Raw genomic sequence first — 27,603 nt, 5'->3', positions numbered from 1 at the left:
CCCAATTCCACTTCCATTCCCCACACATCGATTGCACAAAAAGGAATAATGGAAATTAAATTATTCTAGTACAACAGTTCCATAATAAAAGTACATGAGCTGTGAAATATTCACATACAGGCGTGCCCGGAGGGTGTAGATTCACTCAGAATTTTTATGAGCTGTGAAATATTCACATGAGCTGTGAAATTTTTATGTGGTTATTAAAATGGTCACATACATCATTTATTTAATGAATCTACAAAGCTAACTTTTGCTTATAATAGTGACCGGAGGGTGTAGATTCACTCAGAATTAATTCTGATTATAAGAAGTTACTTACCTTCTTCCTAAAATTGATGTTTAATTTGCTTAAAATTAGTTTTAAAAGAATTTTTAAAGATGTACTCCTACTTAACAATGTTAATAAAAAGATAAAAAGTACATGCATACATTTTATTTAGATATTTTTTTGATGAATCAAAAAATTATATTAAAAAGAAACACATATGATGCATTACTTTTTGACGGACATCCAACAATCGTAACACTTAATGATAGTTAAAAACTGTTGTCAATAATATTTATGGTGTCGGGCAAAAAAGTTATGTATATACAAGTAATATTTTCCAAAGATAAATCAACCTCTCATTGTAATTAAGGTAAATAGAATCTATCCAAATATTTTGAAAAACTTCATCTGTAATCATTTCTCAAACAGTACCCCAAATTCCCACAGTTAAAAACACGTTACAACCATTCCCATTACTTGTGCGGAGAAGCAACTAACAAACAGCTGGTGGGGTTAAATGGATACCTTGTTTAGGCTAGTCAATTTTCAATACCAACACCAACCTGATCCATCTCTCAACTCCACCACCAGCATAACATCCAGCAGCTCCAGATCCTCCAGACAAAACTACCCCTATTACCAGCAACATCAAGACCAAGAAGAAGAAGAAGAATGCTTCAACTTTTACATGGATGAAGAAGACCTATCCTCCTCTTCTTCCAAACACTTCTACCCTAACTACCATCATGTATCCACTACTCCTAATTACACAACCACCCTCACCCCCACCCCCGCCACCACCACCGACTACTCCTACCAACCAGCCACCACTGACTACAACCTCGACTTCTCCAGCACGTGGGCGCCCAACCTCCTCCTTGAAACGGCACGCGCCATCGCCGACAAGAACAGCAGCAACCGCGTCCAACACCTCATGTGGATGCTGAACGAGCTGAGCTCCCCTTATGGCGACACCGATCAGAAGCTCGCTGCATACTTCCTCCAAGCCTTGTTCAGCCGCATCACCGAAGCAGGAAGCCGAACCTACCGGACCTTAGCCTCAACCTCAGAGAAGACATGCTCCTTCGAGTCCACGAGAAAGATGTTGCTCAAGTTCCAAGAGGTCAGCCCTTGGACGACGTTCGGCCACGTGGCGTCCAACGGTGCCATCTTGGAAGCCTTGGAAGGCAACTCCAAGCTCCACATAGTGGACATCAGCAACACGTACTGCACCCAGTGGCCAACGCTTTTAGAAGCATTGGCCACTCGCAGCGATGACACCCCGCACCTGAGGTTAACCACCGTTGTCAACGGCGGTGGTGGCTCAGTTCATCGGGTGATGAAGGAAATAGGGACAAGAATGGAGAGGTTCGCTAGGCTCATGGGTGTTCCCTTCAAGTTCCACATCATTCACCATGATGGTGATCTTTCAAACCTCAACTTCTCTCAACTTGACATCAAAGAAGACGAGGCTTTGGCTATTAACTGCGTTAACTCCTTGCATTCCATAACTCCCACCGGAAGCCACCGCGACGGGGTGATATCTTTGCTCCGAGGGCTGCAGCCGAGGGTGTTGACGGTGGTGGAGGAGGAAGCTGATTTCAACGCGGGTTTGGATTTCGTGGAGGGGTTTGCGGAGTGTGTGCGGTGGTTTAGGGTTTACTTTGAAGCCCTAGATGAGAGCTTTGCGAGGACAAGCGGTGAGAGGCTGATGCTGGAGCGTGCGGCGGGGAGGGCGATCATGGAGCTGGTGGCTTGCGATGCGGCCGGGTCGGTGGAGCGGAGGGAGACGGCGGCACGGTGGGCGGGGAGGATGCGTGGGGCGGGGTTTGGCGAGGCGGCGTTTAGCGAGGAGGTTTGCGACGATGTGAGGGCGTTGTTGAGGAGGTACAAGGAAGGGTGGTCGATGGGGCAGTGCTCCGGCGACGGCGGGATGTTCTTGTCGTGGAAGGAGCAGCCGGTGGTGTGGGCCAGTGCATGGAGGCCATGACGTAGAGCATAAGAGCCTCTACTTTGGCTTTGACGTGATGAGTGACTCGCACGTGTTCTTGGTTTTTTTGGCACGTGCGTATGGATTGGATGTTTATCTTTTTTTTGTTTTTTGTTCCTCTAATTGAAATATATAAGTTTGGATAAACAAGGGATTAAAGGGCATTTGCTTGTATTGAAAAGGAATGAAGTAATTAATTATTTTTTGTTGACATTTTATGATTTTTTAATGAGTTGTTTAAATGACTCATAATAAAGTTTGGGTTAAATAACTCATCATCCAATCACATTGGAAATAAGTGAGTTAGAATTGATTGGATGATGAGTTATTTAACCCAAACTTTATCATGGGTTATTTAGACAACATTTTTTTAGTTTATGACAGAATTAATAGGGTCATGCTTTTTATATTGTATCAACTATATGTGTCATTCACTCTCAAAAAAAAAAAAAAAAACTATATGTGTCATTCATTTCAAAAAAAAACTATATGTGTCATTTCAAAAAAACAAACCATGCGTAAATATTTAAGCAAGTGTTTGGTAAGGTAGTTGAGCATTGTTCTCATTATCTTGTATTATGAGAACATTCAAGTCTACTTTTAATTTTCAGTAGTTAGGTTACGTTGTTTTTTCCTTAAAAGGTGTTAACTATTTTGAATATAATGACGGTTTCTCTCAACAAATGACTTTAATGTGCAAGTGATTGAATAAGCTTATATATGAATCTTTTACCTAATGTTTTGATCTTGTCCATAATAAGTTACTCACATTAGTTAATGAATAAGCATGAAGCATGAGCTATTTTAAACTTATTTCAACAAGCTTCTCAAATAAAGTTATAAGTAACTACTCCCTCCGTTCCTATATAACTGATATTTTAAGGTTGTTGCACAAGTATTAAGAAATAGCAATTAATATTCTTGTTTTACTAAAATTATTATCTAACTTCCAATTACACCATTTATCTTTCTTATTTTTTGAGTGGTATCTCTCTTATTAATTCTAACTTTTCAATTTTTCTACCACCAATAAATGAAGGGTACACTTGGTAAAGTAGAATTAATGCTCTCTTGAAACTTTAAAAGTATCAGTTATATAGGAACAACAAAAAAAACCAAAATAGTATCAATTATTTAGGAACGGAGGGAGTACTTGTTATATAAGAGCTTATTTTCATAAGTGCTTAATTAAGTTAATTATTTACACAAACACAAGCGTGTGCATCATCTACTGTTCTTCCTAAGATTAGACCTAGATAACCTTCTCGGAGCACGACCAAGAGTGTCGGTGTTGCTGGCGGCAGGTTTCGAGGTTAATTACATGCAAAAGATATTCCGACTCTAAAGTCAGTGCATGTGCTAAGAGTAATTTCAAGAGCTTTAGAAGAACTCAAAGTGAAATGCTAAGGATGAATAGCAAACTAAGTAAATAAATGACTCAACTTATATTTATAGTGTCGATACAAGTGTGTGAGAAGTCCTTAAGTACTGGGAGCTTCCGAGCACATGGTTAGCTTCGTGCAGCCATGCCTTGTCCTTTGCATCTCGGCTGCTAGCTTGGTACATGGCCCATTCAAACACTTGCTGGAGGTGACGTTCGTTTACTTGGTCATGTAGTCTGCCCATATGGTGTCTGCTTAATTGCAAAATTCTTTGTCGATTGTGATATCATTAGGGTTTTGGGCTAATAGGCGAGTGAAAATGTTAAACAATAAACACCTATAGTTATGACTAATTTATAGAAGTAAACTCAAAATAGTTTATAAATACACTATAAATTATTTATTCCACAGAAGTTATTAATCATATGTTATAATTAGATAAACTCAAATAAATTTGGCTAATAAAGCCTCTGATCTTAGGATGGCCACGTCGCTAGCTAGATTTTTGCTTTTGGGAAATCCATAAAAAGGCGTACAGTCATTAGTGGCTTTAAGAGTTTAGTGGCCAGCACGTTATGTGTAATATTAGACTTCTTTTTAATGGCCAAACAATGAAAGGAGATGATCTCTTTTCCTTTTCCTTTGCCCTTTTTTTTTGTTTTTTTCTTTTTCTCTCCTACCATTCTCTCTATCTCTCTTAGGTCTAAAGTCTATCATCTTTATACATGACAACGCTTTTAGCTTTACCCTCTCTTACGCCCCCACAGAAACCTGAATTTTTTCCTTCAAGGCAAGGATTCATTGGAGGTACCATTTGCCCATGAAAGTCCAACAATTACAAGTACATAATAAACAAGGGAAAAACTTATAGTGGGGTTCATCTTTTAAGGGTTGCATATCTAAAACTTGTGATAGTACTTGCCCCCTCGAACATAACACATCAACTCCCCCCTTTAAAAACAATTATAGTTGCTTTTATGTAGTGTATTTTTAAAGAGAGTTTGAGGCTGGCCCATACCTTCTACATGTTTAAGCTTTAGTGATCTCCCCATTTTCTATAAAATTGACCACGACCAGCTTTTGCCTTTTATGTGTTTTTATGGGACCAGATTCAAGCAGAAAGCTAACTCAAGTGTTTAATTGCCAACTCATAGTAATTCATATGATTGTGTCACTGTATTATTTTCCATTTTGGAACAAAACCCCTAGGTTTCTCCTTTGACAATAATGGAATAATTTTATATTGTTCATTAAATAACAGGAAAGCTAAACGATACTTGTACTTGAAATTTCATTACCCTTTCAAGAGTCTGGACTTTGCTAGTGAAATTAAATTGGGATCACATCTCATATATAATTTTTTGTTATCTCTACGCCTACTCATTTTGGATCACATTTGACATGTGGTTAGAGGCTTTATGGAATTATAAAGCCCACATTATATGTAGATCCATTAATTGTTTAACAACCTACTAGCTACTGTAATTAGGCCCAGTTCCATCGTTGACAATATAGAAATCAGCTCGGCACATCTTAGTTTAACAACTGGCCCAAATTTCTTTTGGGTGCTTTGTTGAGTGTCGATTGTTTGACCGTATGTGAAGGTGTCAAGTGGACAGTTACTCTCCCTCATAGCATCTCCAGCAGAAAGAAAATGAGTCAGATAGTTGGTAGGTCTAGGTATGTGTCACCACCACTTTGGGGTCTCCTCCCTTTTGGGGTTCCTTCTCTGCTACGGAGGCTTCTCCTTATTCCATAATAGGTGTTTTCCCTACAATAGGTGGTTTTGATACTCAAATAAGTTGTTTTTTTTTTCTTTTAGTCTGAGTTTTTTTGTGGTCATCTCTGATGTCAATGCTTCCACCTTTGTTGTCTCCTTCCTTCTGCCTCCACCGATGCCACTGCTTCTTCTGTTGTCGGCTTTGCTACTTCCACCTCCGTTAGTGCCTCCTTTAACTCTCTAATTAGCTTTCTCATGTTGTTTGCATGGGTTGTTCAGAAGTCGTTCCCTCCCTTATGTTCTTAGTCTAGTCGTTTTGACCCCTTTTCAGTGTCGCGCTGAAGCCACTATTGTGGCTTCCCTTGTGGTTGCACAGTGTGCAACTCCGATAGAGTCATTTGTGTTATTAAAATATGAGTGTTGTTAAATAAAAGAAAATATTTATCCCGCTCAAAAGTCAACCGGTTTCTGTTGAATTTTAGAGATTCAAGGGTTTTCTGAATAGCTTTTAAAGTTTTTACTCCATGTATTAGTTAGATGTACGATCAATAGCACGCACGACCTAAAGTTACTTATCTAGCTGCATTATAATTTTTGGAATTTTAGTCTCACATATGTAAGTGTCGCTAGACAATTTTTTTAGTATTTAATCCAAAATCTTTCAAACATTAAAATAATTATCAGTTCAATCGTTTAAAAATAAATTTAATAATTTAAAACCTTAAACTTATCATGCACAAGTTTTTCCCCTCCACCTATTTATAACTAGGTGCCCACTATGGTGGACCATTTACATTTTGGTCCATTGGTGCACCAAAGGTTATTTTGGACAATTTAGATATCACCTTTTCTCCCTATCTCTCTGTACCTCTCAATGTCATCCTAACCAACCATCACCGCCACTTCTCCTCCTCCTCCGACCATGTCCTCCCCTCTGTTCACCACCAGGAATGATTCATCCACCTCCTTATTTTTATAGATAAGCCAAAGTTTTATTAAAAAACACAAAAAATGTCAAGGTATAACATAGTACATGTCAAAACACCAAAGAACAAGAAATGGAGAAGAGAACATGGCATAGTGGGGGAAGAAATCACAAAGGAGAAGAAACACCTAATACACCTGAACAACAAAACAATAAGCAAGGAAACCGTGACAAACAACATTGTCACGCGACCGTAGAAGTGTCACAATGGGGTCAAAACAAACTCAAACTCATCCACCTACCTTCCCTTTGTGCTATCCCCTCTCTGTTCCAGATACACTCAGATATGAACTTGGAGATGAGTTCGAACTCTGTCTACTGATGGATGGGAGAAGCAGATTGAAACTTGCAGAGAGCTTGAAATACGCCTTCCGCTGTAGCTTCACTATGTTGTTATTCTCGTCCTTCTTCTTCAATGTCTTCTTACTCAATCTCTCCCTCACCCAAAAACCCAACAAAAATACCGAGATTTGAAAATGCAATGGAGGGAAAACTAGATTGGCGAAGGCGTTGTCGTCGTAGGTGGGAAGGGAGAAGATCCGGTGGTACGGTGGCGGTGGTTGTGGCGCCATGGGTTGAAACGGTGGTGGTCACGACTCACAACGATGATGGTTCTAGGTCTATTGAGGGAGAGATAAATTGGTCATGGTGGTATTACAATCATATACTTCTAACACTAATTCAATCCTAGCCACCAAATTTAAGAATATTTATAGATTTATTCATCAAACGGTTCTAGGCAAAGGACCACTGGTGGACTAAAATATAAATGGTCCACCCTAGTGGGCACCTTATAACTAATAATATTAAATAACTGAAAGGATTAAAAAGGTTTAATTTTTCCATTTTTTTTATTTTTTTTGTTACAACGGTTTAAGAATTTTATATCTTAAGAATTTTCAATTGATTGAAGCACTGAATTGATAAATGATACCTATGTATTGGGGATATATGTATATGATTAATCTCTATGTTTAATATTTTACAACTTGTTTCATCTCTCGTCTCGTCTCTCTCATAACTCTTCTCAGTTCCCCACCTCGCTCTCAGGCTTTCTCCATCTTCCCTTTTCGCTGCGTCTCATCGACTCCTCTGGTAATCAAGAATCCTCAAATTTCTTGTTTCGTTTAATGATACTTTCTTCTCCAGCTCACATGTCAATGGAAATCCATGGTTTCTGAATCTTTAATGAAAGTTTTATTTGATTTTCTTGCTTATTTTTAAACTGTCTGTGCCTTATTCACTTTACTAATGTCTTAGAAGTTAGACCCATCTCTTATTATGTGTGGTTGCTTGAGTGTGTGTTTGTTTGTTTATCCATTGAATTTGATGTGACTATGCTTTTTCTCAATCCACCAAGTTGAATAAACTGTCTTCGAAAGTCAAATATGTCAATTGAATGTGCTTTCAATTGGAAACCAAACACACTCTTAAGACTTAACTTGTTCAAAGAAAAGAAATATTCTAAGAGGGTGTGATCCCATTTTGAATATTAACTGATTGCTACATGTCTTGGCTAATGGTGATGGTTTTGATTTGTTAGGAAGTTATTATAAGTTGCGATTATATTCGAGATTAATGCATGGTGACTAACATCATTGAAACATTTTCCTTTAGTAGTTGATGATTTTTACTCCCTTTAATGAACATGCCCATTTCCTGATTATCAAATAGCGGCACTACGCCGCTACAGCGTAGCAGATTTAATCGCGAGGCTGCTATTTCCCACTATAGTGCGCTATTCGCCGCTAAGTAGCGGCCAAAATAGCGGATTTTTGGCTCATCGAAATGGTCAACGATCGCGATTTGACAACACTCATAGACCAGACTTGATAACAATGCTCTTAACCTCTTACTTTTTCTACAGTTAGTTTTTTTCATTTTGGATTAAATATTTTCAATATATTTTCAGTTTATAGGAAAACACAAATGGATTCATCACAAAGTGCAGCTCTTGGGGGAAATGGTAGAAGTGGTGGAAATGGGTCAGTGAACTTTCAAACTAATGACACATCAGTTCCTGCAGGAGCTGATGCTTCTATGCAGGAGCTGAACCAGGTCAGTAACTCCATTCAGAAAACCTTGGGCCTTATCCATCAGCTTTACCTTACAGTCTCTACCTTCAATGCTGCCTTTCAAATGCCTCTCCTCGAACGAATGTATCTCACTCCAATCCTTTCCCTCTAATGCATTTTTTCTTTGTTATACTTCTTTTCCATGTTCAAAACTGATCATATTTTACTTTAATGGTCCAGCAATGGTCTAGTTGAGGAGCTTGACAACATGGTCAAATTGGCAGAGAAGTGCAACATTCATGTTCCAATGGAGGTTGTGAAGTGAGTCTTTCGCCTTTGTCTGATAGTTTTTCTGCTACCTAATATAAGCTTTTTCACCTGAACTTAAATTTTTATTGATTGCTGGGTTTAGTTTAATTGATGATGGGAAGAATCCAGATGAATTTACCAAAGATGTTATTAACAACTGTATTGCCAAGAATCAGATCACCAAAGGAAAAACAGACGGTTTAAAGGTTGATTCTAGTTCTTAAATTTTATCAGATATGAGTTCTTAATTTATGTCTTTTTTTTTTGTCTTCCCGGATATTTAATTACCTGCTAGTCTAACTTGGCATTTCTGTTTGGGGCAGAATCTGCGCAAGCAGCTTTTGGGGGAATTGGAGCAGAACTTCCCAGATGAGGTTGAGACTTATAGAGAGACTCGTGCTGCTGCTGCTGCCGTAAGTATTCTTATTTTGTCTATTATTTCAATGTTGAACAGAACTTCAAAAGACATCAATCATCATGGCTTGTTCCAAGTTTATATCACTTGTAGTAAAAATGAACATGTCTGGTCTTCTTAGGGGAGGGGGGGGGGGGGGTTACTTTATCTCACTGCTTCACCCCATAACATTATGGAAAATTTTCAAATTCTTCTTCTCTAATTCCTCTTTGATCACCTCTGCCTACCTCTTCTACTTCTTTTCCCTCCACTAAATATTTATCATTACAATTGAAGACCAAGTTATTTTCCTCATACTTCTGTGTTTGATACCACCTCAACTTCTTTATTTTTGATCGGGGAGGCCCATTTTTTCCAGTCATTCCTGTGGAGGAAATTTTCCCAACATTTGGAGCTTTTATGCGGGCCTCTTCTGTGTATGTGCACTTCCTCCTTGCTTTGTGTTAATCATTGATACAATGATACTCCATTCATGTCAGCTTAATGTAGTTTCATATTTTGTGACACTAGTATGGACAAGTTCTTGCTTTTCTTCCTTAAGTAGTCCCTTAAGCATTACTGCATTTTAAGGCAAAACCCTCACCCAAAGCTCACTAACTTCTCCACTTCCTTCTGAAAATATCAAAACTTATGATATAATGATATCTCTCAATGACCTAGTTTGTATGATCATTGATTTTGCCATATCATAATCCTCATACTCTGATGGCCTTTGCCATACCTTGTCAACAACTTGTGCCCGAGAACTCCACACTTCTTGTTTTGGTCGTCTTCATTTCAAAGTAGAAAGAAGATAGAGGTACCATGAATCTGTGAGGCATACCTTCATATTGAAAGGTTTATTATCCTAATTAGAGCCACTTAGTGGACTTATTTCCACCATAACAAAGAAAGTTCATCCTAATGTGCTGAGGCGTTACATTTAAATTGCCTTGTTTTCTTTCTGCCATGGTTGTCAAAATCATGCTCCCACTCATGGTTTAGTTTCTTGAATTTTATTCCTGCAATTTTAAATTCCTCTCAAACTCAAACTCAACCAATGTCCCCTCTCAAATTTTACTTTTGCAATTTGTTGCTAGTTCCTGTTTTCACTTTTTAAGTTTCAGCTCGATTAAATTCCACCAAGTTCTCGTGAGTATGATCCTAAACCTGTTGTTTTGGCACCTTATATTGCAGTTCAAACCTCTCATTCATATCTTTTGATGGCGTATACAGTCACGCCTGTCACTTATGAACTCATATCTATTATGCATTTTGATTAGTAGATACTAAAATGTTGTAGATTATGATTCTATTATTCTGCCTTATTTGTGTGTGCGTGTAGCAGCGCATCATGTGAAAGTATGATGAGAGTTAATTTTAGCCATCCATTTATGGTTATATGATTAAGGTTAACTTTTCTCACATCTATGCTATCTCTTGATTCTCCTTTATATGTCATTAGAAAAAAGATAATGCAGATCTTAGAGGGTTTGCAAACATCCCACACTTTCTCACTCAATTTCTTCCTTCTTCCCCCCTTTCTATTTCTAATAATTTTCTCTAACAGATGAGACCCTCCTCTTTCATCCTTTCTAAATGACAATTCTGTTATTCCCATTGTCAATCCATACTATACATTTAGCAATATATTTCCATTCTAACCCTTACTGCATGCGTAACAAATTCACTCTTGATGCTCACCATCTTGCCTTCAAGTTTCTTGATTGTATTTATTCAATGAAGAATTTAGTGCACAATTTTTGCTGAATGTTTTTTCCTCCTACTAGGAACCACTTATAAAACTACTTTTAACTTCAAGGAACAAGGATCCCTCCCCGTTCAAATTAAGATTATGTGTGTTTCTGGGTGAATGCTTGTCAGACATATGTTATCTTGAACAAACTTGATCATTGTAAAATTGATTTTGTTAAATGTGGTTTGAAGTAAAGTGGTTTAGGTTTGGATTTTATCCACTTAAACACATAAGCTATACATAGTTCCTTCTTCCAGAACCGCATTTCAAGCCCAAGCACATTTGAAAAATTTGGTGAACGTGTTTCCAAGCATGTTCAAAAGTCACAAAACCATGTTTTGAAGATTGGAAACATGGTTTGGAGGGTACAATTTAAATATATTGGGTTTGGTTTCTGTTGCGCTTCTCCAACTGCATATCACATGATTATCTGGTACTGAATGGTAAATGGGAGCTTGGTAAGGGGCTTCTTTGTTTCTATTTTTTTTTTGAAGTGCTTAGCACTAACACGGAAAAAGAAGAAGCCCAGAGGCTAAACTGATTTCTCTGAGTGAATTAAATAATAAAAATGTTTTTTTTTGCTTTAACGTAGTCTATACTTGGCCTTGTTGCATCTATGCAGGAGTTGAAGCGTATGGCACAGGCACAAAATGTACTATCAAATGGAGATGCGAGGGTTAAATCAGAGCATTGAATGATATTTTTCTTATGCCTTTGCTCGTCCATAACTGGTTATGTTAGTATGAAACTCTTTCTCTTTCACATGAATGGTTTATATTTCTAATACACCAGTACACCACTCATGCCAGAGCTTACTGGGCTTGAAGTGTGAACAACACACATACTCACCTACAATGTACCTACCTTGTGCTGAGACTCATCTTTTTATTAGAATAATTTGGGGAACACAAACGTTAGACCACTTGATCATAGAGACGAGACTGATGCTGAAATATTTTTCAATGCTACAATAGTAGGTACTACATCATTTCTAATGCCGCCACCTACACTTTTATAGTCAATTCAGCAAAATGGAGAAATGAAAAGGAGACCTGGCAATGGTTCACTTTGTTTTAGCTTTTCTTTGTTATTTGTATGTCTATGTATGATCAAGCATGCTATGAGTTCTATTGTATTTTAAACATTGCAGTATTGCTCTTTTAGGGATTATTATTCCCTTGATGTAAGTGTTGTTGGGCAAGTCTTTTTCTTTAGGTCTTAGATGGATTTCTTTGAAAAGAAAAGGAAAAAAAAAAAACAATGACACTGCTACTCGATTACTCTTGTATTGAAATTACCATCAGCGTAACTCATTGGTTGCTTCAACTGAAACAAGAAAGCATCTGCATTCTCAGTACTGCAAGGCTCTCCTTGGCGTTTCTAAAACAAACTTCCTCCACTCTTATTTATAATTGGTTTTTTTTGGAGATTTTCTTGTTCCTAGATACTATAATGTAGAAGAGATAGTAGAAATTTGAAAAGTTATTAACTTAAGAGAGACAAATCCATTGAATATCACAAATATGACGAATAAGTAGAGAGGAATTAATTGAATTGACAAGCTTTTAAATAAGTGTAGTATAGAAAAGTTAATATTTTTAAAAAAAATTATTGCTAGTAATTGCTTTGGTTAATTCTACAAATATATTTTCCGGGATTTGAATTTGCGCTCATTTTACAAGGTCTAGCTTGTTAACAATAAATATTTAGAAATTGTGCATCACAAAATTTGTAAAGATGCATAGAAAAATAGAGCTTGGAGCGCTCTTGAAAACAAGGGGTATCTAAGAAACAAGAAGAATTGTATTGTTGTATTAGTATAAGAAGATAGATCCTTGTGAGTCTAGTAAGCCAAAAGATCAAATATATGGTGAATTTTTACATGACCAACAAAAAATCACACAAGATGGACATAAATACAATACCACACCAATATGAGTAATGACAGTACGATTTTTAAAAACCATAGGAAAATATACATCTATAGTACCACATAAAATTAATATCAAAACAAATATTAAGCCAAAAGAGAATATAAATATTTTCTAAAAATGAACACAAGCTATAGCAAACATAATAAAAATCAACCATATATCCAATTATTGTGATATTTCTACAAAAGTTACTAGAAATTGTAAAATACATCCATGAAACTACATCATTTGAATGTGCTCCATCCCTGAGGCAGTTTCCATCTCCTATGCCAATAGATAGAAACTCTTGACCATAATGGGAATCCAGAACTGTATTCATCAGCAGGTCCAGTTCCAGCCACTATCAAAGGCAACCACACATATCTTGAGTCTCTTAACTGAACAGGATTCCATCTATCCGCCATGAAAATAAACGAACCAGGAAACTGAGGGAGTGGAAGCACAAAACTACTCTGAGCAAGGAAAGTAGCGACTCTAAACATTTTGTTCCCTCCAATGCATGGATTTCCAATGGTTTCCCAAGGCCCAAAAATTGACTCAGCAGCATGAGCAAGTGCCTCATTTGGAGCCCAACCAGTGCACCCTGATGTGATCATGTAATATGTTCCTTTGTACTTGAACATAGCTGGTGCTTCTCTGCGCTGTCCCACAAAAACCCTTTTCATGACAGATGTTACATTGAGATAATCTTCAGCTAAGGGACCAATGTGCATCACATTGTTTCCTTCAGAGGAGTAGATTAGATATGCCACACCATCTTCATCTTTGAAAACTGTCATGTCCCTGCTTTCATATCCGTGGGGCCTTTCGCTACCGAGATATTCAAATGGACCATAAGGTCTGTCACTAACTGCGATGCCAACAGAGGCTTTTGTGTAATTGGCATTGTCAACATGCATCAACATCACATACTTTCTGGTCTTCTCATTGTAGATCACTTTTGGCCTCTCAAGCACATTGGACTTGTGCAGATCATGGGTCTCATTTGTTGGCTCAGCTGCTAGTACAATACCCTCATATTTCCAGGTCCACAAATCCTTAGAAGAATAGCAACTAACTCCTATGATGTCCACCTAATGAGAGAGAGAGACAGTTAAAGAATAAAGTTTTCTCACAAGGATATGCAGCTGAGTAGATATGCATGGTTGATTGAAAAGCTACTGGAAGATTAGATTATTATGAAAGTAAGGAATATGCCCATAACATGGTAATAAGTAACATCACCACTATAACCAGAAATTAAATGAAAGCTGCTGGAAAGTGATGCAACTTTCTAGAATTTCATAGAAGTTGTACAAGGATTAAAAAAACTTCATGATGTATCATGTTTCTGGATTGATCTAATAATTTTTTAATACTAATAAACTACCTTACCCATGGCGGTGGTGAATGCTTATAAATAGGCCATCATTGCATTTGATATCCAGCAAATCAAAAACTAAAAGTATTGTACCCACACTATAGTATCATATAAAACCATACGGGGTTTTCAGCTTCCGAAATCCAATTCTTCCAATATTTGCCATACCTGTCAAATTATTTCTTAGAAGTATAAGCCATAAAAACTAATACCCATTACCCAATACTGTCAGCGATCAAGTTACCTTTGGTTACACACTAATCCTAGTTATATTCCCACCAACTATTTTATAATTATCCTAACTACTTTCAAGAATTCTCCTTGTATTTTAAACCACCCCAAAAATATTTCTTCATGGCTAACGTTGTTCGACTATCATCGATCACTATCCCTATTATTAGTGGTAAAAATTATGATTTCTGGAGTGTAAAGATGAGGACATATTTGTGTTCTCAAGATTTGTGGGATATTATAGAATGAAGGATTTGCTACTCCCGAAGACATTTCAACTCTTACTGCAGCGCAAAGAAAAGAGTTGAAGGAAAATAAGCAGAAAGATTCAAAGGCATTATTTACTCTCCAACAAGCGGTGACAGATGCAATTTTTCCAAGAATAATGAGAGCTAGAAGTGCTAATTAAAGATGTGTGGAGCACTTTACAAGAGGAGTTTCGAGCAAGTGACAAGGCAGGTAGTATTAATCTGAGACGGGATTTTGAATTATTGAAGATGAAGAAGTCTGAAACTATCAAGGACTATGACAAGGTGCGTGCCATACTGCCATTGAACTTCAGAGTTTGAGACGAGATTTTGAATTATTGAAGATGAATGAGTCTGAGACTATTAAGGACTACTATTCTAAGATAAAAGAAATAGCAAATCAAATGAGAGCTTTTGGAGAAAATATTCTTGACAAGAAAATTGTTGAGAAATTTTTAACTACTATGCCTCAAAAGTTTGACCCAATTGTGATAACAATTGAGGAAACTAAAGATCTGTCTACTCTGTCTGTGGCAGAATTAATAAGCTCTCTTGAAGCATATGAGCAAAGATTGTGTAGGCATGATGAAGAGACCATTGAAAATGTCTTCCAATCAAAGCTCAAATTTCAATCTCATAATAAAGGAGATGGAGGAAAGCATAATTATATTGGAAAGTCTAGAAAAATATATATTTTCTAGAAATTTCTCCTGAAACAGTAAAAATAAAAATCCTTTGTGTGGATATACAAGAGGCTAGATCACATGGACAAAGATTTTGGGTACCGTAGAAAGCCACAATGTAAACACTACAAGATTTGGGCACATGGACAGAAGAATCGTTAAAACTCACAACAAAAATAGGCATCAAGGTAATTTCGTATAAGAGCATGGCAGTGAGCAGCATCTTTTCTATGCCACCCAAGCTTCAACCACCAATAAGTGTATTATTTGAGAATTTCATCTATGCATGCATCGTGTAACTTGTTTTCATTAGCATGGGTTAGTTTACATTGTATTTCTTTCTCTTGTGACCGAGTAATTAGTTATGCCAGTTGTGACAGCTGCCTATAGCTGTTAAAGTATGTTAGAGATAGTTCTAACTAATTGTTAGTTAATTAGATAATTGGTTTAGCTTCTCATGTAAGCTTTGGTCACATAGCTCTTCTTTATAAGAGCTATTCTCTGTATCTCAAACATGACATTCAATACAGAATACAACACGCAATCTAAAGGCTACCAAGTTTACAACCTGCAAACTAAGAAGCTCACCATTACTCGAGATGTTGAAACTGACTTGGAACGAAGAGAAGGGGGGAAACACATCTTTATCCCAACATAACTACCTCAAGAAGAAGCTGACAAAGTAGCAAAAGTACCAGGTGATCCTTTTTTCACCTCCATGACAACAAGTTTCTTTACCAGAGTCTGCAACTAAACAAGCAAGTTCATTGGTGGATATATATGAAACCTACAACTTGGTCATACTTGAGCCTGAAAGCTTCGAAGCAGCATCAAAGCAGGAAGGATGGGTCAAGGTAATGGAAGAGATAAACATGATTAAGAAAAACAACACATGGGATATAGTCGATCGTCCACAAGAAAAGATATCATTGGAGTTAAGTGGGTCAATAAAACAAACCTCAAACCTGATGGCACTATCCAAAAGCACAAGGCAAGGTTAGTAGTTAAGGGTTAGTCACAGCAAGTTGCTCATCTTGATACAATAAGGGCTTTCATAGCTTTTGCAGCATAAAAAAGGAGGAGCATCTACTAAGTGTCAAATTTGCCTTTCTCAACAATGTGCTTCAAGAAGGGATCTACGTGGAGAAGCCACACAGACTCGTGTGCAAAGATAATGAATATAAAGTTCTAAGACAGAGAAAAGCACTATATGGCTTGAAGCAAAAGCCCCCCGAGCACGGTAAGGCAGAATGATCAGTACTTCGTCAGTTAGCGTACACTATACATCAAGACTCAAGGTTAGTGCGACACACTCATAGTGTTCTTGTATGTACTTGGGAAACAAAACAAATGCAATTTCTCTGTCAAAGACTTTAATGAAAAATGGTTATGTTGCTACTAAGAAAGTTCCAAACTCAAGATATAGACATAGGAGTTTCTCATAATGGATTTACATTTTGCATTACAAGGTCCCTTGTCAAACAATGGTAAAAAATGAGTTAAACATGTCTAGAATTTAGATAGCTAGCTAGGGGTAAAGAAGGATTAGTGCAGATATACAAGAAATGGTGCATCTCTAATCTAGTCAGTTTTTTCCTTACAAGGAAACCATCTTCTTCTTATTGCCTTTTCTTTTTAAGAAGCAAAAATGCAACCACATGAAACTTGCACCAACATAAAAAAGAAGCTAGTCGTTGGTAACCATTACATAAATTTATTGAAATAGATAAAGCTAAATAAACTCTTGTAGCCATCACAACACTTACGGTTAAAACAATAAATCTTTCAACTAAATGACTTACCCGAGCAGCTCCTTTATCACGAGCATGGTAGGTAGGTCCATCTTTATATTCACCATACCAATAGTACATGCTTGATTTTTCATCATATATAATGCCCCCTCCATGGGCTTGAATAGGATTTCCATCAGTATCCAACCAAATTCTCCCGGGATAATAGTAATAACTATCGTTTCCCATAGCCTTCATTGGATCTATAGCACTTCTTTTACCGGGAAAGAAAACATGTCTCACTTGGGAATGTTCATCCAAGAATTCATCAACCAATGGGGTTATCCGCTTAGGCCCGTGTTTCCCTCCCTGAGGGGACCTCTTCCTCTTTGCAGGGGGAATTTGGAATTTCTCATTTTCCACTTGTTGGAGTTCATGGAGCTGAGGATGATGATGAATACTCGCATGCAATTTGACCTCTCCACCTTCCCCATGTTCGCGGTGGACACTTGAATATAGATGAAGCAAAAGTAGGCATCCCAAGAAGCTCCATATCACAGTCCAAGTAGAGCAATATCTACTCCCTGGATTCCAAGGTGAAGCAGTTGGATTCCTGTACAGGGTTCTCATCCTATGCTCCCTTCCTCTTTTATCTTCAGAACAATGCTGCGAATTGCACTTAACAAAATGCAACCTTTGGAAACCTGAAACCTATCAGACAGAAGCCATAGGCTCAGCTCATAAACACTATCTAATTTATATGATAGAGAAGACTGAAGAGAACATGATTGCATTTTATTTTTGACAGAATTAGTTTAGGGAAAGGATTTATGGAAAACCCCGAAAATGGTGACAGTAAAATATTGCATAATTGGCCTATGTCCTCTTGCTGTGCAATGAACATTATCTACTTTTACCCCTAAAATGGTGTGATTGGTGACATGTATCTTCATTGAAAGATTAAACTATAAACAGCCCTAAAAGGCAAGTGTATCCCACAAATCACCCCTCTCTCAAAACACTATCTTGCTACTCACTTATTATTTCAGAATTCAAACATATATGATAATCATTACTTTAACAATTTTAAAACTAAGAAGGTGAAAAGGGTTTTCTCAGTTGATCAAGCTGCAGTGGTTTCACAGTAGAAGTTAAATTTTTTCTATAAAAAAGTTCAACCTCTAGTGTAGAGTTCACTAGTTCAGAGTGGTTCCTCCATGGAAAATATAAGAAATAAACAAACAGTGTCGAATTATGAGAACTGAAAGCAAAGTTAAGGGCAAAACACTCACCTGGTACAATCCGAACTATGAAATTAGCAAAACTACCCAACATGAGAAAACGAAAGATAGTTGATTTTGGATCTGGGTCGGTGCTTCTTGAATAGCACAAACTTAACGACTGAACATGTTAGAAAAAATATATATTAAAAAACACAGAACGCACGTGGCTCCTCCATTCTTTGGTGTTCCTGCTGCACCAGCAAGACGACAATGGAGGAAGTTGAAAAACGTCCATGGCTTCCTTATATTGCTAGAAGCAAATTCAACTGCCTTATTCTTTACTTTAACGGCGCCAACCAAAACATGAACCTCCACGGCTTCTCCGGCACCAAGCCATCGAGCATTCATGGCATGGAACTGCTTGCCTGAGCTGACTAAGGCAGAGGAGGAAGAAGGAATGGACTATGGACTCACGTGCCCTGCTTATCTAAAAAATAAACCGTGCCCTGCTTTTCCATTTTAAATATTTAAAATGGAAAATAAAAAGATGTGATTTAATGTATTTGTGCTAATGTTGTTGTCATGGAATCCGACTTGCTAAAAGTGTTTGCTGGTATTGGTGAGTCTCCGCATTCCCCTCGGTTGGTGGCTTGGTCTCCAACGTTGCTCAACTGTATCGTAGTGAATGTGGGAATCCGAAAAGGGGAGGTTTTGGGGGTTGTTTCAGCAGTAACTCAGGGCAATGGCTTGGTGGGTTCTATGACTTCCTAGATGATTCTTGTGTTTTACATCTTGAGTTGCTTGCAATTTTTCATGCCTTGACCGTTGCTTGGGGTTGGGGTTGACGCTTTGTGGATTGTCAATCAGACTCTATATATGTGGTGAAACTTGTGTAGTCTGTGCTTGTTGCAACTCATCTTTATGCTTCGCTAATTTGGGGCACTAAGGAGCTTCTGGGGAGATCTTGACATGCGGTGCTGCATCATGTTTTAAGGGAGGGGAATACGTGTGTAGATTTCTTGGCTAAGCATGGCGCTCTTCAGGATGAAGCTTTCATGGTTGTGGAGCAACCTTTAGAGAGTATGAGTTTGCTTATATTGGCTGGCGCTTCGTGTGTCACTTATTTGAGGCCTTAGCTCAGGGTTTCCCGGTTATTTCTTTTTTTCTTTATGAGTTGTACCAAAAAATATTATTTACATTGAAGTGTTAAACAAGTTTAAAGTCATTGTAAAATAAGCATCATTTGGTTTTGGTCCCTACATCTACATTTTTTTGGTTTTTTAGTCAATGTTATTGTATCCGGTTATGAAAAACTAACATGACTAACAAGGGACACAAGATCCTACATGGCTTTGTGAGACTATGTGGCATTGTACACTTCCCAAATGGTTAAGATAAAACCTTATGTCCGAAACTCACTTTCAGTAAAAGGATTAAACCTTAATCACAAATTGATACCCTATTTCTCCTTCTTCTTCATTGTCCTTCTTCTCTATGGGTAAAAAACTAATAGGGTTGAGGAACATTTTCCTTATCCATACCCTACCTATCATCATTTATCCTGAGTTGATCTCTTTGCATCAACTGAGGAAGATTACCATGAGGTGCGATGAAGGAGCATTATTCAAAAAAGAATGACCTTCACGCGATCACTATTAGAACACGTAATTATCGATGAGTTTTTACTGACGACTTGAACTATTGTAAAATCCTGTTGTTATTGACGGCCAGGCTGTCGAAAATTTAGCGATAAATCATTTTTTTTTTGCGGAATTAATTACTGCAAAGTTGTCATTAGTAATTGAAAAACTTGAAATTTCCACAAGCCGATAACTTGGCAGACTCAAAAAAATTGGATATTAGTTATCGATGACTTTATCAACAACCAAAACTTGGTAATTTCAAAAGTTGAAATTGTCGTCAGTCATCACTTGACGATCTTTTGAAAATTTTATCATGTGCTACTGAAGGTTGTATCCTGAAAAACCATCAGCAAGTTACTGTCCCAATGGGTAAAGCCATTGTAACTTATAAACCGGCGTTTGTGAAATCTCTTACTCTCACTTCTTCTTCTTTTTCCTCCTCATCTTCTTCCTCTTATGAATAGTGGTGGTTTTAAAAGGCACAACACGTTTTTTTTTTTTTAAGACGCTTCCATTAATTAAGCAACATGAGACATTGAAGCCAAAAGATCCTGAGTTACAAACTGAACTGCGGCTACAGGAACCTCTTCCACCCATACTAAATCAGCATAAGTGGACGCGTTTCGTGCTAAGAAATCAGCAACAACATTTCCATAACGTCTAACAAACGAAAACAGAAAAACATCAAAAAAAAGCTAAAACAAAAGTTCTTTCAGTACATAAGCTAAATAAGAAAAACCATCAGCACACGCCTTCCACCATTGGAACAATTGAAGGCAATATAAAAAACAAACCTCCAAAACCCAAGCTCAATAGCCAACCTCAAGCCCATATGAAGTAGCTCACCTCCGCCAGAAGTGGCGAGAAAGTCGATAGAGTACGATGTGGGTGCTGCCAGGACCTCATCATTCTCGTCCCGTGCCACAATTCGGAAACCAACCATGCTTCCCTCAACAAATGAAGCATCAAAATTCAATTTCGCCTCGTCCTATCTGGTCGACACCACACCGCATTCGGCACTACTCCCCATCGCTCATTTTGCTGCGAATAAGAATGTTAGTAGGAATAACCTTTATAAATGAAATATTCATAAATGTTAGGCTTAATACATCAGAAGGCCCCTGAAATTGTAAAGGGAATCAGCTCCAGGGCCTGTAAAATTTTTGCATCAAATTGGGTCCCTAAGAATTTTTTTTAATTCAATTAAGGACAAAGTGTGTCTGATGCTGAAGTGACTTCAATTTTAGCCTACTCAGCTTTTCCACGTGGCATTTGGAATTATTTTTTAATTGAAAAATTTTAAAACTTAATTTTTTTAATTCCAAACCCTCTCAAATTAACCCCAAATCATCTTCATCAAAACCAAACTCATGTTAATTTTCATTAACCTAACAAAACCCACCATTGTGTTCAACCCCAAACCAGAACAGGATTCTGAAAAAAAAAAAAAAAAGATCTGGGATAGAACAATATTCTTCAGCCTTCTTCAACCTCCTACCTAGCTCCATCTCTCCTTCAATCTCTGATACGTCTCCCTCTCTCACTCCTCCATTGAACCTCATCTCATCTCCTTCACAAGCCATCACTCAACAACCACATAAACCCCATTCATTTTTTAGAAAGCTGAATGTATTTCCATGAAACCCAGTGCAGAACAAACCTCTCACTTCACCATCAAAGCAAGAACAACCCTCAAGCCTTTCCTCCGCAACCAGCTGCTACCAAAATCAAAAACCACCATTGAATCTCTACACCCACATCACACAGCAGCTACACACACCCGACCAAAACCCCACTCGTTGATTCGAACCACCCACCTTTCACAATCTCCATTTCAACCACCATAAAGCCTCACAGCAGCCAAATCCAACACTACCCTCAAACCGTACCAAACCCAAAACCGTACCAAACCCCATCAATATCCAATTTCTTGTTCTTGGTGATGGAGGAGGAAGGAGAGCTTGGTTTCTTGTCTGGGTTCAATTTGGGAATGGGGAAGATTTGTAATTGGGTTCAATTTGGGGATGAAAGGGTTTAATTATGTATTGGTTATAATTAGATTATTAGGTTAGTTTATTATTTAGATTATTAGATTGTTTAGTTAAGGGATTATTAGATTAGGTTTTTATTAAGTTTTTATTTTTTGTTTCTGATTAAATAATTGAGTTGGAATTTTTTTTTAATTTTTTAATTAAAAAAAATTATAAAAGCCACGTGTAATTGATGACTAGGACAAAATTGAGGTCTGACAGCATTTGACCTTAATTGAATTAAATTTTTTTTCTTAGGGACCCAATTTGATGCGAAAGTTTTACATGCCCTAGAACTGATTCCTTTTACATTTTTTATTGTTTGTAATTTGTAAATAGTATTTTTCTTAATACTACTATGGTAAAAAAATCCTTAAATATCACTATGAGAAAATATCCATAAACCAAGATGACTGTTCCACAGTGAGGCCTGACGCCATGGAAGCTCTGCAACTCCACGCCCACCCTCTCCCTCTTCGCCCTGTTGCCAAATTCGAACCAGACACCGACAAGATTCGCCGCAACCTCCTCCAAAAGGGTGTCCACCCCACACCCAAAATCGTCCACACAATCCGCAAGAAAGAAATCCAAAAACACAACCGAAAGCTGAAACGACAAGCCATAGTTTCCCCTCCACTCTCAGAATCTCAAACCAAAGCCTTGTCGGAAGAGCAACACTTCCAGGAACTGAAGCACGAGTATAAGGAGTTCACAAGAGCAGTTGAACGAGAGAGCGTGGGGTTGTCTGTTGTGGGGAAGCCATGGGAAGGGATTCAAAGGGTTGAATTCTTGGAGCGTACGAGGGGGAATGGGGAGTATGGAGGAGAGAAGCTCAAGAGGGAGAGTTTGAATGAGCTGAAGGAGATGTTCCAAGCGAGAAAGATGGATCAGTTGAAGTGGGTTTTTGATGATGACATTGAAATCAATGAGCATTGGTATAATGAGAGCTATGGCCTTCTGAAACGGACTCAAAAGCGTAGCGAGGTTGAGGTTATCAGGTTCCTTGTTGAGAGGTTTGTGTTCAGTTTTCACTTGTGTTCTGGTTTGGTTTGTTTTTGGGTTGGTTAGATATCTTTGTGGAGTTATGGAGAGTGTTAGAAATATAATATCGAATCATTCGGAGTCTTTTGCCGAAGAGCTTAAGTTTTTGGGATGATTGGTTATTGACAGAGAGGCTTTTTGTTTTTTGTAGGTTGAGTGATAGGGAGATAACGACCAAGGATTGGAAGCTTTCGAGGTTAATGAAGCTGTCCGGGTTGCCATTCACCGAGGGGCAGTTGTTGAGGATTCTTGAAATGCTTGGTCTTAGGGGTTGTTGGAAGCAAGCTCTTTCTGTGGTTCAATGGGTGTACAATTATAAGGATCACCGGAAGTACCAAAGCAGGTGGTTTTTCTTTTAGCATAGCATTGCTTTATAAATTTGTCTTGGCCTACTGCTATTGTTAAAGGGCCCTTGAGAAATCTGTGTTATGTTTATGTGTGGTTTTAAATTTTGGAGAAGACAACCATTTAAACATAGTGACAGAATGTAACAGCTTTTGTTAATGTATTGTGTTAATGAATAGAATGCAGAAAATTAACAGAGAAGAGATGAATGTCATGATCCGAATTTGCTATAAATGATGTGAATAGTGCAAAGTGCTAACTGAGCATATCTTTAAGCTCTGTGATATATGGCACGGCCAATTGCAATATGGAAGGAATGAAATGAAATGAAATGACATGCCACTGTGGTAGTAAAGTACAGGAAATGAAAACAATACAGTAGGGAAATTTGCTGGAAGTAGGGATGCCACATCTTCTCCGTCTTTCATCGTACTGAAGTTTCTTATGCCAATAGGCATTTATGTATCTTAAACCACCAAATAATATGCATAATGATTTCTTAAGGATTGATAATTCCATTGTGCTTAGTGCTTTGCATTATCTGCTCTCTCCTGTGAAGAAATTAATAATGATTTTGTAGGTTTGTATACACTAAACTTCTTGCAGTTCTGGGGAAGGCAAGAAGACCAAAGGAAGCCCTTCAAATTTTCAATTTGATGCGTGTAAGGATCAAGTGCTTAGTTTGTTTTTCTGTACAAGGGCTCATCTTTAACTGTAATGTGCCAGATGGATTGATTTGCTCTCAACTTGTTCAGGGAAATATCGATGTCTATCCTGATATGGCTGCATATCACAGCATTGCTGTTACTCTTGGTCAAGCCGGTCTTCTGAAAGAGTTGCTGAATATTGTGGAATGCATGAAGCAGAAACCCAAAACATTTAAATTTAAGTACAGCAAGAACTGGGATCCAATTATTGAACCTGATATAGTTATATATAATGCTGTAAGAAAGCAACTAGATATGTATCATCTTACTTTCTAATAATGCCATTTTGCAGATTGATTAAACTGAGATTTCTTCAATTGCTATTAGGTACTTAATGCTTGTGTTCCATCAAAACAGTGGAAAGGCGTGTCATGGGTTTTTAAGCAATTGAAGAAGAGTGGTCTGAAACCTAATGGAGCAACTTATGGACTTGCAATGGAGGTAATTTCAGGATAGAATATAACTCGCCTCTTCGTACTTTTTCTTTTCAAGAAGAACGGAATGGAAAAATGCTAATCTATGTTGGTTGTTGTTCTTATGCTATTGTCTTTTGCCTATTATGTCACTAACAACTTAGCCCCCTATGGTTAACTCAGTTTCCTGCTATTTAAGAAAAAAAAAAAATTAACCATCAAAAGTTGTAAAGTATCAACTGTTTTTTTGGAAGTGTTCTCAAAAAATCTTTTCACTTATTTATTAATGGAATTTTTTGATAATGTGATCAATGCTATCTGCTGTCTGTGGTTCCATTTTATACAGAAATAGGTATCCGTGCTTGTATGGTAGTTCAGATTTTCATTGTATTCAAAAATTTACAAGCTTCTTTGAAATTATATTTTATTTGAGAGTCTGTATGCCTCAATGGGAAAATTGGTTGATGAAGAGAAGGTTATTACCCTTGAAGCATGATTGTATTCAAGTCTTACAGGTGGTACTTGTTATAAGGTAACGATGCAATCGGGAAACTATGACCTTGTCCATGAATTATTTGGACAAATTAGGAGAAGTGGGGAAGTTCCAGAAGCCCTTACATATAAAGGTTGTTTTTTACTTCTTTCATATAATTTGCTACTGATATTTGGCAGCTGATGGCCTGATGTATATTTTCTCTCACTTCCATAGTGTTGGTGAGAACTTTCTGGAAGGAAGGTAAAGTTGATGAAGCTGTGGAAGCTATCAGGGAAATGGAAAAAAGAGGAGTTATAGGAACAGCCAGTGTATATTATGAGTTAGCCTGTTGCCTTTGCTACTATGGGAGGTGGCAAGATGCTATTCCAGAGGTACTTTTTTTACATATGTCAATTAAACCCCAAAATTCGTCTTGAGAAATTTGATGGCAGACGCATTAGTTTTCCTTAAAACTTAAAATCCTACCATGGTCCTAATGAATCTTGGCTATTAGTGCTTTGGCACCAACACATTAGTCCCTAAGAAGGATTGCCCACAATGGTAGGGCCTGTTTACTTTCCATTTTTATTTGCTATTTTCAATTTTAATTGCAAAAATGCCCCCCTTGTTTTCACTTTGTTTCTTGTTTTCAAAGTTTTACACAGGAAATAGTGAAGACAATTAAAAGTTGTTTTCACTGTTTTCTATACAAAACTTTGAAAATAGGAAACTAAGTAAAAGGGGCATTTTTGCAATAAAAATAAAAAATGGAAATGAAAACAGAAAAAGAAAATAAAAAGTAATCAAACCCGTAGTTTCTTAGGGACCATAAGGGTGGCTTTAATTTCTTTCTCAAGGACTAACCGTCTGCTGCCAAATTCTTTGAAAATGAATTTGGGGGTTTTAGTGTTCTATCTGCGTTGACGTGGTTAGATGAGCCTTTTACTACTAATAAAGCCTTATTAAGATACTTTTCCTTTGAAATACGGATGCAGGTTGAGAAGATTAGAAGACTTCCTCGTGCTAGGCCTTTGGAGGTTACTTTTACTGGCATGATTAAGTCTTCCATGGATGGTGGACATATTGATGATTGTGCATGTATTTTTGAATGCATGAAAGACCACTGTTCTCCTAACATAGGGACCATAAATACCATGCTGAAAGTTTATGGCCAGAATGATAAGTTTTCTAAAGCTAAATTTTTATTTGAGGAAGTTAAGGTAGCCACATCAGATTTTAATGCCAGCTCGGGAGGTGGTAATAGCTCTCTTGTCCCAGATGCATACACATATAACTCAATGTTGGAAGCATCTGCTAGTGCACACCAGTGGGAATACTTTGAGCATGTGTACAGAGAAATGATTCTCTCAGGTTATAATTTGGATCAAAATAAGCACATGTCCTTACTTGTTAAAGCTTCAAGAGGTGGCAAGGTAGAAAATATGTATCCTTATTATTTATATAACTATAAGGTCTCTGTTTATTTTATATTTCTGTTCATAGTATCATTTCAAATGTTGGTTGATTTAACCAATTAGATCCAACTGCATTGTTTAACTTGTTACTGACCACAGTTAGCCAATGGAACCCCAAAATATTGCCCCCTATTGATTTAGTTAATATTAATGTTTTCTAAACATTGAATTTGATGCCATAGTTCTGTTTCCCTGCAGTTGCATCTACTGGAGCATGCATTTGACATGCTTCTGGAAGCCGGAGAAGTTCCTCATCATCTTTTCTTTTTTGAATTGGTGATTCAAGCAATAGCTCAACATAACTATGACCGAGCTGTCATCTTAGTCAACACCATGGCTTATGCGCCGTTCCGGGTGACAGAAAAGCAATGGACAGATTTGTTTAAGGAAAACAATGACAGAATTAGTCATGAAAATCTAGAGCGGTTGTTGGATGCTCTCGGTAATTGTGATGTTGTATCAGAAGCAACGGTCTCCAATTTATCAAGATCATTGCACCGTCTTTGTGGATTAGGTACATCGAGAAACATCTCTAGTATCATTCCTTTGGAAAGTAAAACTACTGTGGATGGTCTGAATGAGGGAATTGATGATGGTGGAGATGGAAATGCACAGAATATTTCAGGGAGAATGACGATTGAAGGTGCTGATTCTAGGTTTGACATTCTTGGTGGTAGTTACCACGCCGAACCAGATACTTTTACCTTAAATCTTGATCAAGTTGTCGCTGAAGATGATAATGATGCCATGGTTGGCAGGCAACAAAGTTTTGGTATTGAAGAAAGAACAAGTTTACGGGCTGATAGGCTGGAATTTGCTGATGATCTGGCACTTGACGAGCCTTCTAATGGTTCCGATGAGGAGCTATGGGATGATGGAAGTTCTGAAGATGATGATGATGAGGGGGAAATTGACAAGCCCTTAGCATATGAAATACTAGAAGCATGGAAGGAAATGAGAAAGGAGGATAATGGTTTGTTGAACTCTCAACTTGGTTGTGAGCTTGTGGCCAGTGACAGCAAATTACTGTAGTCTGTACATGTACTAGCTGAACAGGGAAAAAGAAAATTGCAAACAATGTTCACTGCAAATTAGCTTATGTTATTTAAGTGATATCTGCATCTTAAATTTTGTCTGCAGAAGAACATTGTACTATTGTTCAAGCATAATTCGTTTTGTCCATAGAACTTTTTCAAATTGTATGTGATGTGTGCATTCAAATCGACTCATTTGATACTGGTTT

General features: G+C 37.6%; 4 protein-coding genes across 5 annotated transcripts; 3 read left to right on the top strand and 1 right to left on the bottom strand.

Annotated features, from left to right (window-relative positions):
• Positions 1-684: 684 nt before the first annotated feature.
• Positions 685-2,474, top strand: LOC130715034 (protein SHORT-ROOT-like). The gene has a single exon (XM_057565026.1). The coding sequence runs from the start codon at positions 789-791 to the stop codon at positions 2,259-2,261; it is 1,473 nt and encodes a 490-aa protein (XP_057421009.1). The 5' UTR covers positions 685-788; the 3' UTR covers positions 2,262-2,474.
• Positions 2,475-7,288: 4,814 nt separating this feature from the next.
• On the top strand, positions 7,289-12,023 carry LOC130710034 (mediator of RNA polymerase II transcription subunit 10b). Its single transcript, XM_057559187.1, has 6 exons — positions 7,289-7,443; positions 8,261-8,507; positions 8,604-8,684; positions 8,776-8,878; positions 8,996-9,085; positions 11,445-12,023. Exons 2-6 carry the CDS (start codon positions 8,278-8,280, stop codon positions 11,514-11,516), a joined length of 576 nt encoding a protein of 191 aa, XP_057415170.1. The 5' UTR covers positions 7,289-7,443; positions 8,261-8,277; the 3' UTR covers positions 11,517-12,023.
• An 864-nt stretch (positions 12,024-12,887) lies between these two features.
• On the bottom strand, positions 12,888-19,084 carry LOC130710033 (uncharacterized). Of its 2 annotated transcripts, XM_057559185.1 has the most exons (3): positions 18,301-19,083; positions 17,081-17,719; positions 12,888-13,829 (listed from the first exon to the last, which is right to left on the bottom strand). In XM_057559185.1, the coding sequence occupies exons 2-3, from the start codon at positions 17,636-17,638 to the stop codon at positions 12,981-12,983; spliced, it is 1,407 nt and encodes a 468-aa protein (XP_057415168.1). In that variant the 5' UTR covers positions 17,639-17,719; positions 18,301-19,083; the 3' UTR covers positions 12,888-12,980. The 2 variants fall into 2 exon arrangements, with proteins under 2 accessions (XP_057415168.1, XP_057415169.1); XM_057559186.1 differs by having other exon boundaries at positions 17,081-19,084.
• Positions 19,085-22,296: 3,212 nt separating this feature from the next.
• Positions 22,297-27,589, top strand: LOC130711804 (pentatricopeptide repeat-containing protein At5g67570, chloroplastic). The gene is made up of 9 exons (XM_057561548.1): positions 22,297-22,917; positions 23,097-23,288; positions 23,871-23,952; positions 24,046-24,234; positions 24,325-24,438; positions 24,943-25,036; positions 25,120-25,277; positions 25,881-26,318; positions 26,559-27,589. The coding sequence occupies exons 1-9, from the start codon at positions 22,343-22,345 to the stop codon at positions 27,390-27,392; spliced, it is 2,676 nt and encodes an 891-aa protein (XP_057417531.1). The 5' UTR covers positions 22,297-22,342; the 3' UTR covers positions 27,393-27,589.
• Positions 27,590-27,603: the final 14 nt, after the last annotated feature.

The sequence above is a fragment of the Lotus japonicus genome, chromosome 4 (genome assembly GCF_012489685.1).
Source record: "Lotus japonicus ecotype B-129 chromosome 4, LjGifu_v1.2".
NCBI lineage: Eukaryota > Viridiplantae > Streptophyta > Magnoliopsida > Fabales > Fabaceae > Lotus > Lotus japonicus.
Note: the sequence above shows the minus strand (reverse complement) of the source record. Positions and strands in the feature narration are given on the sequence as shown.